The sequence below is a fragment of the Lepisosteus platostomus genome, chromosome 6 (genome assembly GCF_059453375.1).
Source record: "Lepisosteus platostomus isolate fLepPlt1 chromosome 6, fLepPlt1.hap1, whole genome shotgun sequence".
Taxonomy (NCBI): Eukaryota; Metazoa; Chordata; class Actinopteri; order Semionotiformes; family Lepisosteidae; genus Lepisosteus; species Lepisosteus platostomus.
The window spans coordinates 868,148-883,592 of record NC_142616.1 but is presented as its reverse complement, the minus strand read 5'-3'; the positions used below and the strand labels follow the sequence as shown (position 1 = coordinate 883,592).

At 49.6% G+C, this 15,445-nt stretch overlaps 1 protein-coding gene across 3 annotated transcripts; it reads left to right on the top strand.

The window, feature by feature from the left end:
* The first annotated feature begins 1,546 nt into the window (after positions 1-1,546).
* Positions 1,547-15,141, top strand: rusf1 (RUS family member 1). 3 transcript variants are annotated; one of them, XM_088637294.1, is made up of 15 exons: positions 1,547-1,568; positions 5,232-5,393; positions 5,800-5,877; positions 6,920-7,034; positions 7,140-7,185; positions 8,887-8,919; positions 9,040-9,145; positions 9,717-9,818; positions 9,905-9,975; positions 12,674-12,858; positions 13,031-13,088; positions 13,450-13,514; positions 14,051-14,209; positions 14,294-14,359; positions 15,042-15,141. In XM_088637294.1, exons 2-15 carry the CDS (start codon positions 5,253-5,255, stop codon positions 15,125-15,127), a joined length of 1,311 nt encoding a protein of 436 aa, XP_088493420.1. In that variant the 5' UTR covers positions 1,547-1,568; positions 5,232-5,252; the 3' UTR covers positions 15,128-15,141. The 3 variants fall into 3 exon arrangements, with proteins under 3 accessions (XP_088493420.1, XP_088493421.1, XP_088493419.1); XM_088637293.1 differs by lacking the exon at positions 1,547-1,568 and adding an exon at positions 2,664-2,897; XM_088637295.1 differs by lacking the exons at positions 1,547-1,568; positions 8,887-8,919 and adding an exon at positions 2,663-2,897.
* Positions 15,142-15,445: the final 304 nt, after the last annotated feature.

Genomic DNA, 15,445 nt, shown 5'->3' with positions numbered 1-15,445 from the left:
ATGGCCCTGTGTGAAAAAATGATTGCCCCCTAAACCTAATAACTGGTTGGGCCACCCTTAGCAACAACTGCAATAAAGCATTTGCAATAACTGGCACGGAGTCTTTTACAGTGCTGTGGAGGAATTTTGGCCTACTCATCTTCGCAGAATTGTTGTTATTCAGCCACATTGGAGGGTTTTCAAGCCTTAACTGCTTTTTTAAGGTCAAGCCACAACATCTCAATCGGATTCAGGTCAGGACTTTGACTAGGCCACTCCAAAGTCTTCATTTTGTTTTACTTAAGCCATTCAGAGGTGGACTTGCTGGTGTGTTTTGGATCACTGTCCTGCTGCAGAACCCAAGTGCGCTTCAGCTCTGAGGTCACGAACAGATGGCCGGACATTCTCCTTCAGGATTTTTTGGTAGACAGCAGAATTCATGGTTCCATTTACCACAGCAAGTCTTCCAGGTCCTGAAGCAGCAAAACAGCTGCTTCCACCACCATATTTTACTGTTGGTATGATGTTCCTTTTCTGAAATGCTGTGTTACTTTTACGCTAGATGTAATGGGACACACACCTTCCAAAAAGTTCAACTTTTGTCTCATCAGTCCACAGAGCATTTTCCCAAAAGTCTTGGGGATCATCAAGATGTTTTCTGGCAAAACTGAGACGAGCCTTTATGGTCTTTTTGCTCAGCAGTGGTTTTCGTCTTGGAACTCTGCCATGCCCAGTCTCTTTCTTATGGTGGAGTCATGAACACTGACCTTAACTGAGGCAAGTGAAGCCTGCAGTTCTTTGGATGTTGTGGGGTTTTTTGTGACCTCTTGGATGAGTCGTCGCTGCGCTCTTGGGGTAATTTTGGTCGACCGGCCACTCCTGGGAAGGTTCACCACTGTTTCATGTTTTCGCCATTTCTGGATAATGGCTCTCACTGTACACACTCTCAAGCTTTAGAAATGGCTTTATAACCTTTTCCAGACTGATAAATCTCAATTACTCTGTTTCTCATTTGTTCCTGAATTTCTTTGGATCGCAGCATGATGTCTAGCTTTTGAGGATCTTTTGGTCTACTTCACTTTGTCAGGCAGGTCCTATTTAAGTGATTTCTTGATTGAGAACAGGTGTGGCAGTAATCAGGCCTGGGTGTGGCTAGAGAAATTGAACTCAGCTTTCCAAAGATGTGATAAACCACAGTTGATTTGTTTTAACAGGGGGGGACAATCACTTTTTCACACAGGGCCATGTAGGTTTGGATTTCTTTTCCCCTTAATAATACAAAAATTCATTTAAAAACTGCATTTTGTGTTTACTTGTGTTATCTTTGTCTAATATTTCAATTTGTTTGATGATCTGAAACATTTCAGTGTGACAAACAAGCAAAAAAATAAGAAATCAGGAAGAGGGCCAAACACTTTTTCACACTACTGTATTTTTATATGGGATTATAGATATAGATTATATACATATAGATGGGATTCCGACATAAACAAACTCTGCTTTTCATCAACGAGTACTGTGACTGTATACTGGAAACTTTTAGATAACCGGAACGATCATCTGGAAGAAACGATGTTGACAAGGCGAAGGTACTGTACCTGTCCAGTCGGGCAGGCATCCCTGTTTCCTGTCCTCCTCCCCCCTGAGCGCTGCTGGGAAGAGCTCCGACTGGAGAGTCCAGACAGGCGCTATATAAGTCTAAGCAATTATTAATTATTATTATTAATAATAAAGGACAACCACCTCATTCGGAAAGTTTTTAATCGATTAGCGTGTGATGTGTTACTAGGATGTGTACCGATCGTGAGAGGCGCTCTGTGACAAAGTTGATTCTGACCGGAAAGAAAACGGGCCGGTCGTGCCCGTGAGAGGGGGGGGCTAGACGAGAAGCTGATCAATATCGTGATTTTGTTAAGAACTGTGACACCTGAAGAGGTTACAGGTGCAATCACACCTGCTCTTCTGTCTTGGGCAAAAACTTCCACACCTAGTAATAGAATTCCCCTGCTGCCCGAGATCAAACTGTACAGTATTGGAGACATAAGGCCATAATCAATACATCCGAGCAACGATGGCCGAGAGATTCTGCCCCGTCATCAAGGAGCAAGTCAGATTAATGATCCCCTGAGTCCATTACTCTCCAGCACAAACTGAAGACATTCACTTTAAACCCCTGAGCAGCGGCGACGTCTGAGCAATCGGCTGGACCTGGACCGCGCCGGCGCCTCTCGTGAATCCGAGACTGAAGCGGGTCAGCAGCCGCCTCTTGTCGCGGTCCGGTCGGAGGGCGCTCTGTGCGAGTCCGCCCTGACCGGACACTGTGCTGCGTGTGCGAGTCCAGAGGGGTCATGATGTTGTTATGTTATTCCCATGCTGGCCAAATGACAGACCTGCCGGCAGAGTCCAGAACAAACACTCCTCTGAGCCTGGAAGAATTCTCTAATGAATTGCAGCTGTACTCGGATTCATCGAAAACATAAAACCTGCGCTCGGTTAGTTGGTTTACAGAGATCTTTTAGCGTTCAAACGACGCGCAACACCACCCAGCGCCTGTGCCGCGTCTAGTGTGTGTGTGTGTACACCCCTGTGGGTTACATTTGTAAATGAAGACTCCGCGAGGGCACAGCCCCCGTAGTGACGCAACACGGCGCGCCGCGCGGAGAAGTGACGCAATGCTTGACGTCATCAGTTCTTTCTCTCTCCCCCCCCCTGCATCGTTTCTCGCCGAAGCCGCGCGGATCGCTTGAGTGCTCGTGCTTGCAGTGGCCTTGCTGTCGGTCACTGGTCACTGGTCACTGGTCACTGGTCACTGGTCACTGGTCACTGGTCACTGGTCACTGGTCACTGGTCAGCGGCCGGACAGCGGCGGGGCCCCCGGCGGCCGAGCAGTGACGTGGCGCTCGCAGACCCGGAAGCAGGTCAGACAGCTGTCGTGCGCGAGTTCAGCATCCGCCGAGTCCTGGACTGGGCGCACTGGTGTAAATTTAAACTTTCTCCATCTGGACTGGGCGCACTGGTGTAAATGTAAAGGTTCTCCCTCTGGGCTGGACGCACTGGTCTGGAATCGAACAGGACTCTGTCCAGACGGGACGCCGAGGCTGGACAGCTGGACACGATAGTGACCCCCTGAGCTACAGCTGTCTGTCTGTCTGTCTGTCTGTCTGTCTGTCTGTCTGTCTGTCTGTCTGTCTGTCTGTCTGTCTGTCTGTGCGTTTACTGACCGTCACATCTGTCTTGAACAGTCTTCATGCATTGATGTCATAAACAGTGTACTGGGACTGTAGCTCCTATTGTAACAGACTGGTCTACTGTACTGGGACTGTAGCTCCTATTGTAACAGACTGGTCTCCTGTACTGGGACTGTAGCTCCTATTGTAACAGACTGTTCTACTGTACTGGGACTGGAGCTCCTATTGTAACAGACTGGTCTACTGCACTGGGACTGGAGCTCCTATTGTAACAGGACTGTCCTACTGTACTGGGACTGTAGCTCCTATTGTAACAGACTGGTCTACTGTACTGGGACTGTAGCTCCTATTGTAACAGACTGGTCTCCTGTACTGGGACTGTAGCTCCTATTGTAACAGACTGTTCTACTGTACTGGGACTGGAGCTCCTATTGTAACAGACTGGTCTACTGCACTGGGACTGGAGCTCCTATTGTAACAGGACTGTCCTACTGTACTGGGACTGTAGCTCCTATTGTAACAGACTGGTCTACTGTACTGGGACTGTAGCTCCTATTGTAACAGACTGGTCTACTGTACTGGGACTGTAGCTCCTATTGTAACGGGACTGGTCTACTGTACTGGGACTGTAGCTCCTATTGTAACAGACTGTCCTACTGTACTGGGACTGTAGCTCCTATTGTAACAGGACTGGTCTACTGTACTGGGACTGTAGCTCCTATTGTAACAGGACTGGTCTGCTGTACTGGGACTGTAGCTCCTATTGTAACAGGACTGGTCTACTGTACTGGGACTGTAGCTCCTATTGTAACAGACTGGTCTACTGTACTGGGACTGTAGCTTCTATTGTAAAAGACTGTTCTACTGTACTGGGACTGTAGCTCCTATTGTAACTGGACTGGTCTACTGTACTGGGACTGGAGCTCCTATTGTAACAGACTGGTCTACTGTACTGGGACTGTAGCTCCTATTGTAACAGACTGGTCTACTGTACTGGGACTGTAGCTCCTATTGTAACAGGACTGGCCTACTTTACTGGGACTGTAGCCCCTATTGTAACAGGACTGGTCTACTGTACTGGGACTGTAGCTCCTATTGTAACAGACTGGTCTACTGTACTGGGACTGTAGCTCCCCTTGTAACAGGACTGTCCTACTGTACTGGGACTGTAGCCCCTATTGTAACAGACTGTTCTACTGTACTGGGACTGTAGCTCCTATTGTAACAGACTGGTCTACTGTACTGGGACTGTAGCTCCTATTGTAACAGACTGGTCTACTGTACTGGGACTGTAGCTCCTATTGTAACAGGACTGGTCTACTGTACTGGGACTGTAGCCCCTATTGTAACAGGACTGGTCTACTGTACTGGGACTGTAGCTCCTATTGTAAGAGACTGGTCTACTGTACTGGGACTGTAGCTCCTATTGTAACAGACTGTCCTACTGTATTGGGACTGTAGCCCCTATTGTAACAGGACTGGTCTACTGTACTGGGACTGTAGCTCCTATTGTAAGAGACTGGTCTACTGTACTGGGACTGTAGCTCCTATTGTAACAGACTGTCCTACTGTACTGGGACTGTAGCTCCTATTGTAACAGGACTGGTCTACTTTACTGGGACTGTAGCCCCTATTGTAACAGGACTGGTCTACTGTACTGGGACTGTAGCTCCTATTGTAACAGGACTGGTCTACTTTACTGGGACTGTAGCCCCTATTGTAACAGGACTGGTCTACTGTATTGGGACTGTAGCTCCTATTGTAACAGGACTGTTCTACTGCACTGGGACTGTAGCCCCTATTGTAACAGGACTGTCCTACTGCACTGGGACTGTAGCCCCTATTGTAACAGGACTGTCCTACTGCACTGGGACTGTAGCTCCTATTGTAACAGGACTGGTCTACTGTACTGGGACTGTAGCTCCTATTGTAACAGGACTGTCCTACTGTACTGGGACTGTAGCTCGTACTGTAACAGACTGGTGTACTGTACTGGGACTGTAGCTCCTATTGTAATAGACTGGTGTACTGTACTGGGAGTGAAGTAGGACTGTGTTGTAACAGGTCTCAGCCCCAGCAGGAGGGATGGATGAGGACCGGGAGGTCGTCGTGGCGACAGAGAGCTATGGCTCTCAGGAGAGGTGGAGGTACCAGCTGAAGGGTGGAAGGATAGCGAAGCAGAGACAGAGGAGCAGAGTCACAAACCCTCTGGTCAGCAGTTTCAAAGTAAGTCTGTGTTTGTGAGTCTGTCCATCAGTGGCTCAGTGTGAGTCAGTCAGTCTGTGAGTCTGTCCATCAGTGGCTCAGTGTGAGTCTGTCCATCCGTGGGTCAGTGTGAGTCTGTCCATCCGTGGGTCAGTGTGAGTCTGTCCATCAGTGGTCAGTGTGAGTCAGTCTGACTGTGAGTCTGTCCATCAGTGGCTCAGTGTGAGTCTGTCCATCAGTGGTCAGTGTGAGTCAGCGTGACTGTGAGTCTGTCCATCAGTGGGTCAGTGTGAGTCTGTCCATCAGTGGGTCAGTGTGAGTCAGTCTGACTGTTGTGTATCAGTTGTTTATGGATATTAACCTGTCTGTCTTTGAATGTTTGTGTACAGAGATAGTATTTTTTATCTGTTATCCTGTCTGCCCCCAGAGTGTGTTCCTGCCACAGGGCTATCCTGACAGTGTCAGTGAGGACTATCTACAGTACCAGTGCTGGGATACACTGCAGGTCAGTGTTAATGTACTGGAGTGTCCAGTCAGTCTGTCTGTATTAACCCCTCTCTCTCTCAGTGCAGTGTTAATGTACTGGAGTGTCCAGTCAGTGTGTCTGTATTAACCCCTCTCTCTCTCAGTGCAGTATTAATGTACTGGAGTGTCCAGTCAGTGTGTGTGTATTAACCCCTCTCTCTCTCAGTGCAGTGTTAATGTACTGGAGTGTCCAGTCAGTGTCTGTATTAACCCCTCTCTCTCTCAGTGCAGTGTTAATGTACTGGAGTGTCCAGTCAGTGTGTGTGTATTAACCCCTCTCTCTCAGTGCAGTGTTAATGTACTGGAGTGTCCAGTCAGTGTGTCTGTATTAACCCCTCTCTCTCTCTCAGTGCAGTGTTAATGTACTGGAGTGTCCAGTCAGTGTGTGTGTATTAACCCCTCTCTCTCTCAGTGCAGTGTTAATGTACTGGAGTGTCCAGTCAGTGTCTGTATTAACCCCTCTCTCTCTCAGTGCAGTGTTAATGTACTGGAGTGTCCAGTCAGTGTGTGTGTATTAACCCCTCTCTCTCAGTGCAGTGTTAATGTACTGGAGTGTCCAGTCAGTGTGTCTGTATTAACCCCTCTCTCTCTCAGTGCAGTGTTAATGTACTGGAGTGTCCTGTCAGTGTGTGTGTATTAACCCCTCTCTCTCTCAGTGCAGTGTTAATGTACTGGAGTGTCCAGTCAGTGTGTGTGTGTATGAACCCCTCTCTCTCTCAGTGCAGTGTTAATGTACTGGAGTGTCAGTCAGTGTGTCTGTATTAACCCCTCTCTCTCTCTCAGTGCAGTGTTAATGTACTGGAGTGTCAGTCAGTGTGTATTAACCCCTCTCTCTCAGTGCAGTGTTAATGTACTGGAGTGTCCAGTCAGTGTGTCTGTATGAACCCCTCTCTCTCTCAGTGCAGTGTTAATGTACTGGAGTGTCCAGTCAGTGTGTCTGTATTAACCCCTCTCTCTCTCAGTGCAGTGTTAATGTACTGGAGTGTCCAATCAGTGTGTGTATTAACCCCTCTCTCTCTCAGGCCTTCTCCAGCTCTCTCTCTGGGACTCTGGCTACACAGGCCTCCCTGCGGGGGGTTGGTGTTGGAAACAGTGATGCCACAGTCGCTGCAGCGACAGTGACCTGGTTACTGAGAGGTGCGTGGCCGTGTTTCTGGAGCAATCTCTCTGTGTGTTTAAACATGTGATAACGAGCTCATGTTTGCTCTCTCCATCTCTGCTGTGTCTCTGCCTCTGTGACAGATGGTACGGGCATGCTGGGCCGGATCCTCTTCGCCTGGATGAAAGGGTGAGTGTCCTCGCAGTGGCACTGCCACCCTGTGGACAGGCGTGAAACTGCAGGGCGGGAATCGGATTCCAGTTCATAGGGAGAAAAGCTCAGCTGATCTGAGTGGGGCTGGAGCTGGGCTGGAGCTGGGCTGGGGCTATGTTGGAGCTGAGCTGGGTTGATCTGAGCTGAGCTGAGCTGGAGCTGAGCTGGGCTGAACTGAGCTGAGCTGAGTGGGGCTGGAGCTGGGCTGGAGCTGGGCTGGAGCTGGGCTGGGGCTGGGGCTGGGCTGGGACTATGTTGGAGCTGGAGCTGGGTTGATCTGAGCTGAGTGGGGCTGGAGCTGAGCTGGGCTGAACTGAGCTGGGCTGAGTTGAGCTGATCTGAGCTGAGCTGGGCTGGAGCTGATCTGAGTGGGGCTGGACTGTACTGGACTTACCTGAACTGAGCTGAGCGGGGTTGGAGCTGGGCTGGGCTTGACTGAACTGTGCTGAACTGTGCTGAACTGTGCTGGGCTGAGCTGGGCTGAGCTGGGCTGGGCTGGAGCTGGGATTGATCTGATCTGAGCTGATCTGAGCTGATCTGAGCTGATCTGGGCTGGAGCAGAGCTGAGCTGAGCGGGGTTGGAGCTGGGCTTGAGTGAACTGTGCTGAACTGTGCTGGGCTGGGCTGGAGCTGGGCTGGAGCTGGGCTGGAGCTGGGCTGGAGCTGGGCTGATCTGAGCTGAGCGGGCCTGGGGCTGAGCTGGGCTGAGCTGGGCTGGAGCTGGGCTGAGCTGGGCTGGAGCTGGGCTGGAGCTGGGCTGGAGCTGGGCTGAGTGGGGCTGGAAATGGGCTGGAGCGGGGCTGAAGCTGGGCTGATCTGAGCTGAGCGGGGCTGGAGCTGGGCTGATCTGAGCTGAGTGGTGCTGGGGCTGAGCTGGGCTGAGGTCACACCTGAAGAAGGCTCCATGGCCGAAACGTTGTGTTCTCTTTCTTCTTTTTTTTCAGCATGGAATAAACCTATTACTTGTTCCTTTGCAGCCTACGCATGCTGACGCAGCTACCCACCTCAATGTCTCTGTGTTTGATTGGTCAGGCCCTGGCTCACCGAGTCTATGATTGATTGGCCAGGCCCTGGCTCACTATCTCTGTGATTGATTTGCCAGGCCCTGGCTCACCGAGTCTATGATTGATTGGCCGGTCCCTGGCTCACTGAGTCTATGATTGATTGGCCAGGCCCTGGCTCAGTGTTTCTGTGTTTGATTGGTCAGGCCCTGGCTCACGGAGTCTATGATTGATTGGCCAGGCCCTGGCTCACTGTCTCTGTGATTTATTGGTCAGGCCCTGGCTCACTGTCTCTGTGATTTATTGGTCAGGCCCTGGCTCACTGTCTCTGTGATTTATTGGTCAGGCCCTGGCTCACTGTCTCTGTGATTGATTGGTCAGGCCCTGGCTCACTGTCTCTGTGATTGATTGGTCAGGCCCTGGATTACTGTCTCTGTGATTGATTGGTCAGGCCCTGGATTACTGTCTCTGTGATTTATTGGTCAGGCCCTGGCTCACTGTCTCTGTGATTTATTGGTCAGGCCCTGGCTCACTGTCTCTGTGATTTATTGGCCAGGCCCTGGCTCACTGTCTCTGTGATTGATTGGCCAGGCCCTGGCCCACTGTCTCTGTGTTTGATTGCCCAGGTCTTGGGGAAGCTGTGTCAGTACCTGTGTTTCCTGTTTCTCTGTTTCAGGAGCAAACTGGACTGTGACGCCAAGCGTTGGAGGTGAGATGTGTCTGTTCAGGAGTTCTGATCGACTGGTTGGGGACACGGGTTCACCCACTGCCCTTTCTGTCCCACAGTGCCTCAGTCTCAGAGCCCGGATCTCTCTCTCTCCTCTCCCAGGCTGTTTGCTGATGTCCTCAATGACATCGCCTTGTTCATGGAGATTGTAGCTCCCGCCTTCCCATCAGGCTTCACACTGATTGTCTGTATCGCTGGAGTCTTTAAGGTAAATCAGCTGAGACAGTCTCTCTCAGTGCAGTGTTAATGTATTGGAGTGTCCAGTCAGTGTGTCTGTGTGATCCCCTCTCTCTCTCAGTGCAGTGTTAATGTACTGGAGTGTCCAGTCAGTGTGTCCGTATGAACCCCTCTCTCTCTCAGTGCAGTGTTAATGTACTGGAGTGTCCAGTCAGTGTGTCTGTATGAACCCCTCTCTCTCTCAGTGCAGTGTTAATGTACTGGAGTGTCCAGTCAGTGTGTGTGTATTAACCCCTCTACTCTCAGTGCAGTGTTAATGTACTGGAGTGTCCAGTCAGTGTGTCTGTATTAACCCCTCTCTCTCTCAGTGCAGTGTTAATGTACTGGAGTGTCCAGTCAGTGTGTCTGTATTAACCCCTCTCTCTCAGTGCAGTGTTAATGTACTGGAGTGTCCAGTCAGTGTGTCTGTATTAACCCCTCTCTCTCTCAGTGCAGTGTTAATGTACTGGAGTGTCCAGTCAGTGTGTCTGTATTAACCCCTCTCTCTCTCAGTGCAGTGTTAATGTACTGCAGTGTCCAGTCAGTGTCTCTCTCTCTCTCAGTCTCTGGTTGGGGTGGCAGGTGGAGCTACTCGTGCTGCTCTGACTGTCCATCAGGCCCGGAGAGACAATATGGCGGATGTTTCTGCTAAAGATGGGAGTCAGGTCTGTTGTTCTGATTCTTTTCATTGTGTTCTTGCAGTTGTTGTTGTTATTTTTGGTGTTTTTAATATGATTATTTTCATGAACAGGAAACACTGGTCAATCTGGCAGGTCTCCTGGTCAGTTTCCTGCTCATCCCCCTGGTGACAGACAGTCCAGCGTGAGTCCAGTGTGTATAGTGTACAGTATAGTGTGCAGTGACTGCAGTGTCCAGTGTGTGTGTATAGTGTACAGTATAGTGTGCAGTGACTGCAGTGTCCAGTGTGTATATTGTGTACAGTATAGTGTGCAGTGACTGCAGTGTCCAGTGTGTGTGTGTATAGTGTACAGTATAGTGTGCAGTGACTGCAGTGTCCAGTGTGTATATTGTGTACAGTATAGTGTGCAGTGACTGCAGTGTCCAGTGTGTATATAGTGTACAGTATAGTGTGCAGTGACTGCAGTGTCCAGTGTGTATATTGTGTACAGTATAGTGTGCAGTGACTGCAGTGTCCAGTGTGTATATAGTGTACAGTATAGTGTGCAGTGACTGCAGTGTCCAGTGTGTATATAGTGTACAGTATAGTGTGCAGTGACTGTACTGTCCAGTGTGTGTATAGTGTACAGTATAGTGTACAGTATCTGCAGTGTCCAGTGTGTATAGTGTACAGTGTGGTGTACAGCATCTGCAGTGTCCAGTGTGTGTATATAGTGTACAGTATAGTGTGCAGTGACTGCGGTGTCCAGTGTGTGTATAGTGTACAGTATAGTGTGCAGTGACTGTAGTGTCCAGTGTGTGTATAGTGTACAGTATAGTGTACAGTATCTGCAGTGTCCAGTGTGTATAGTGTACAGTGTGGTGTACAGCGTCTGTAGTGTCCAGTGTGTGTATAGTGTACAGTGCAGTGTAATATGTAGTGAACTGTCTGTGTACAGTGTACAGTATAGTGTACTGTGTGCTGTATAGTGTCCTGTGTGTATACAGTGTGCTGTATTGCGTGCTGTATAATGTACTGTGTGCTGTGCACTGTGTATATACTCAGTACTGTGTGCTGTATAGTATACTGTGTGCTGTGTGCTGTATAGTGTACTGTGTGTTTTGTGCTATGTATATACTGTGTGCCATGTGCTGTATAGTGTACTGTGTGCTGTGTATATTCTGTACTGTGTATATACTGTGTGCTGTGTGTATGCTGTGTGCTGTGTGTAAACTGTGTATATACTGTGTGCTTTGTGTGTGCTGTGTGTATACTGTGTGCTTTGTGTATATTGTGTATTTTCTGTATGCTGTGTGTATACTGTGTGCTGTGTATACTGTGCTGTGTGTACACTGTGCACTCTGACACGTCTCACCTGTCTTCCAGGGTCTCCTTGTGTACACTGTGTGTCTCGCCTGTCTTCCAGGGTCTCCTTGTGTACACTGTGTATATACTGTGTGTACACTGTGTGTATACTGTGTGCCTTTCCTGTCTTCCAGGTTGTCCTTGTGTGTGCTGTGTGCTGTGTGCTGTGTGCTGTGTGCTGTGTGCTGTGTATATGCTGTGTGCTGTGTATATGCTGTGTGCTGTGTATATGCTGTGTGCTGTGTGCTGTGTGCTGTGTGCTGTGTGCTGTGTGCTGTGTGCTGTGTGCTGTGTGCTGTGTGCTGTGTATATACTGTGTGCTGTGTATATACAGTACTGTGTGCTGTATACTGTGTGCTGTGTATATGCTGTGTGCTGTGTATATACAGTGCTGTGTGCTGTGTGCTGTGTGCTGTGTGCTGTGTGCTGTGTGCTGTGTGCTGTGTGCTGTGTGCTGTGTGCTGTGTGCTGTGTATATACTGTGTGCTGTGTGCTGTGTGCTGTGTATATACTGTGTGCTGTGTGCTGTGTGCTGTGTGCTGTGTGCTGTGTGCTGTGTGCTGTGTGCTGTGTGCTGTGTGCTGTGTGCTGTGTGCTGTGTGCTGTGTATATACTGTGTGCTGTGTGCTGTGTGCTGTGTGCTGTGTGCTGTGTATATGCTGTGTATATGCTGTGTGCTGTGTATATGCTGTGTGCTGTGTGCTGTGTGCTGTGTGCTGTGTATATACTGTGTGCTGTGTGCTGTGTGCTGTGTGCTGTGTGCTGTGTGCTGTGTGCTGTGTGCTGTGTGCTGTGTGCTGTGTATATGCTGTGTGCTGTGTATATACTGTGTGCTGTGTGCTGTGTATATACTGTGTGCTGTGTGCTGTGTGCTGTGTGCTGTGTGCTGTGTGCTGTGTGCTGTGTGCTGTGTGCTGTATACTGTGTGCTGTGTATATACTGTGTGCTGTGTGCTGTGTGCTGTGTATATGCTGTGTGCTGTGTATATACAGTACTGTGTGCTGTGTGCTGTGTGCTGTGTGCTGTGTGCTGTGTGCTGTGTGCTGTGTGCTGTGTATATACTGTGTGCTGTGTATGTGCTGTGTGCTGTGTGCTGTGTGCTGTGTGCTGTGTGCTGTGTATGTGCTGTGTGCTGTGTGCTGTGTGCTGTGTGCTGTGTATGTGCTGTGTGCTGTGTATATACAGTACTGTGTGCTGTGTGCTGTGTGCTGTGTGCTGTGTGCTGTGTGCTGTGTGCTGTGTATATACTGTGTGCTGTGTGCTGTGTGCTGTGTGCTGTGTGCTGTGTGCTGTGTGCTGTGTGCTGTGTGCTGTGTATATGCTGTGTGCTGTGTGCTGTGTGCTGTGTGCTGTGTGCTGTGTGCTGTGTGCTGTGTGCTGTGTGCTGTGTGCTGTGTATATGCTGTGTGCTGTGTATATACAGTACTGTGTGCTGTGTGCTGTGTGCTGTGTGCTGTGTGCTGTGTATATACTGTGTGCTGTGTGCTGTGTATATACTGTGTGCTGTGTATATACTGTGTGCTGTGTGTCTTCCAGGTTATCCTTGCTCTTGTTCTTCTTCTTCACTTGCTTACATCTCTTTGCCAATTACCGGGCTGTCCGCTCCGTTGTCATGGAAACACTGAATGAGGCCCGCCTGTCTATCCTCGTCCACCAGTACTTGCAGGACAGACGTGTTTTAAGCCCTAAGGCGGCCAATCAGAAAGAGCCTGTGTTTCCAGGTGAGTGAGATGCTTCTTTAATGGATATTGTTTGCTGTGCAGGGCTCTGTGCAGAGTCAGTATCTCTCTCTGACTGCGCAGGGCTCTGTGCAGAGTCAGTATCTCTCTCTGACTGCGCAGGGCTCTGTTTCTTTAATATTTTTTTCTCTTTGTGTACTTCTGTGTGTTCCAGACTTGAAGAAGAGAGTTCAGATCAGGCTTGGAGTGAGTCTGGCAGAAGTGGTGGACAGGTAGTTCTGCCTGTGTGTGTTTTGTGATTGTGTGTGTGTGTTAGTGTCTATGCCTATTTGTGTAAGTGTGGCTGTGTGCAAATCTTTCTGGCAGGATACAGTGATCAGTTTTTGAAAGCTGTAGTAAAACACAGCGATGCACAATATTTCACTCTGTGAACTCAACACAAGGACTCACAGTCAACAGATCTTCGCAGGAAGCTCTGTGGCTGACCTCAGCGGTGGGCTGTGGTGCACGGCCAGTCTGTGTCTTACTCCGGAGCAGAACCGCGACTCCCGGTCTGTGGCGCCGCTGGAGGGGAGAGGCCAGTGGAGTGTGTTCCTGGTTCTGCTTCCCTGACCCCTGTCTCTGTCTCTGCAGTCCAGAGGAGCTTCAGCTGGTCTTAAGAAACAACAACAAGTCTTATCTGATCAGAGTGAAGCAGGGTGAGAGCTGTCTCTCTCTCTCAGTGCAGTGTTAATGTACTGGAGTGTCCAGTCAGTGTGTGTGTATTAACCCCTCTCTTTCTCAGTGCAGTGTTAATGTACTGGAGTGTCCAGTCAGTGTGTGTGTGTATTAACCCCTCTCTCTCTCAGTGCAGTGTTAATGTACTGGAGTGTCCAGTCAGTGTGTCTGTATTAACCCCTCTCTCTCTCTCAGTGCAGTGTTAGTGTACTGGAGTGTTCAGTCAGTGTGTCTGTATTAACCCCTCTCTCTCTCAGTGCAGTGTTAATGTACTGGAGTGTCCAGTCAGTGTGTCTGTATTAACCCCTCTCTCTCTCTCAGTGCAGTGTTAATGTACTGGAGTGTCCAGTCAGTGTGTCTGTATTAACCCCTCTCTCTCTCTCAGTGCAGTGTTAATGTACTGGAGTGTCCAGTCAGTGTGTCTGTATTAACCCCTCTCTCTCTCAGTGCAGTGTTAATGTACTGGAGTGTCCAGTCAGTGTGTGTGTATTAACCCCTCTCTCTCTGTCTCCCTCAGGTGCTGTGTGTGTGTGTCTGGGACAGGGAGTCTCTGTGCATGAGGAGCTGCAGGCTGTGTTCCATGCCGTGTGTCTCAGTGCAGTGTTGGATCCCAGCTGGGCTGGACTTGGACCTCTGGGCTCGCTGAGAGAGAGCAGCTCGCAGTCCCACACGCAGGGTGAGTGCTCTGTGAGTGCCAGGCCAGTCTTGCTGTCACGTCTTTGCTCATATCTCTCACTTTCCTTTCTTATCTTGCGCTCAGATGTTTGGGGAATGGTGTCCGAGAGTCACAAAGTGATAGACCAACTATTCCCTTCTTTCTTCAAAGGTAGGTCGGCTTTCATCTCCTCTGTATAATGCCAGTGTGTCCTCTTCTGAAGTACTGTCTGCTACTCTGCAAGGAATCACAGCACAGTTGTGCCTACTCCAGTCAGAGGTCAAAGCTTACAGTTAACACAGTCACTTAACGTTCTGGAGTGTCCAGTCAGTGTGTCTGTATTAACCCCTCTCTCTCTCAGTGCAGTGTTAATGTACTGGAGTGTCCAGTCAGTGTGTCTGTATTAACCCCTCTCTCTCTCAGTGCAGTGTTAATGTACTGGAGTGTCCAGTCAGTGTGTGTGTATTAGCCCCTCTCTCTCTCAGTGCAGTGTTAATGTACTGGAGTGTCCAGTCAGTGTGTCTGTATTAACCCCTCTCTCTCTCAGTGTAGTGTTAATGTACTGGAGTGTCCAGTCAGTGTGTGTGTATTAACCCCTCTCTCTCTCTCAGTGCAGTGTTAATGTACTGGGTGTCCAGTCAGTGTGTCTGTATTAACCCCTCTCTCTCTCTCAGTGCAGTGTTAATGTACAGGAGTGTCCAGTCAGTGTGTGTGTATTAACCCCTCTCTCTCTCTCAGTGCAGTGTTAATGTACTGGAGTGTCCAGTCAGTGTGTGTATTAACCCCTCTCTCTCTCAGTGCAGTGTTAATGTACTGGAGTGTCCAGTCAGTGGTCAGTTTCTTTTGGTTTCAGCTTTGCAGGAGGAGGGCTGGCAGACAGACCGGACTCTGCTGGACTGGGACGAGTGGAGAGCAGACTGGAGGAAGAAAATTAAATGAGATTGTTCTGTGGATCTGAAGGTGTTGTTTTTCTTTGTGGTTGGGTGGGTGTCTGTACTTCAGCTGAGTCTGACAGTGTGATTTCAGTGTTGAGCTGAACGGTGTGAGAGCCTGACTGTGTGTTTATCTGAAGGCGGTTTGTAAAGCAGGGGAGTGTGGAGACGTTGACGGGCTGTAGTTACTCCCAGCTGAGCTCCCTGCCTGGTGCCCGTGAGCCTCTCGGTGCCTGCACTGGGGTCAGGGGTCAGCGGCTGGACTTGAGGAACCCCTGAACCCCAGGAGCGCTGCGCAGGCCCTCTGCCCTCCCGCCCAGTGCTG

Coding starts and splice junctions, on each gene's coding strand:
- rusf1 (XM_088637294.1), top strand. CDS start 5,253: ATGGATGAGGACCGGGAGGTCGTCGTGGCGACAGAGAGCTATGGCTCT. Junction 13,515..14,050: donor TCTGATCAGAGTGAAGCAGG/GTGAGAGCTGTC, acceptor TGTCTCCCTCAG/GTGCTGTGTGTGTGTGTCTG. Junction 14,210..14,293: donor CTCGCAGTCCCACACGCAGG/GTGAGTGCTCTG, acceptor TCTTGCGCTCAG/ATGTTTGGGGAATGGTGTCC.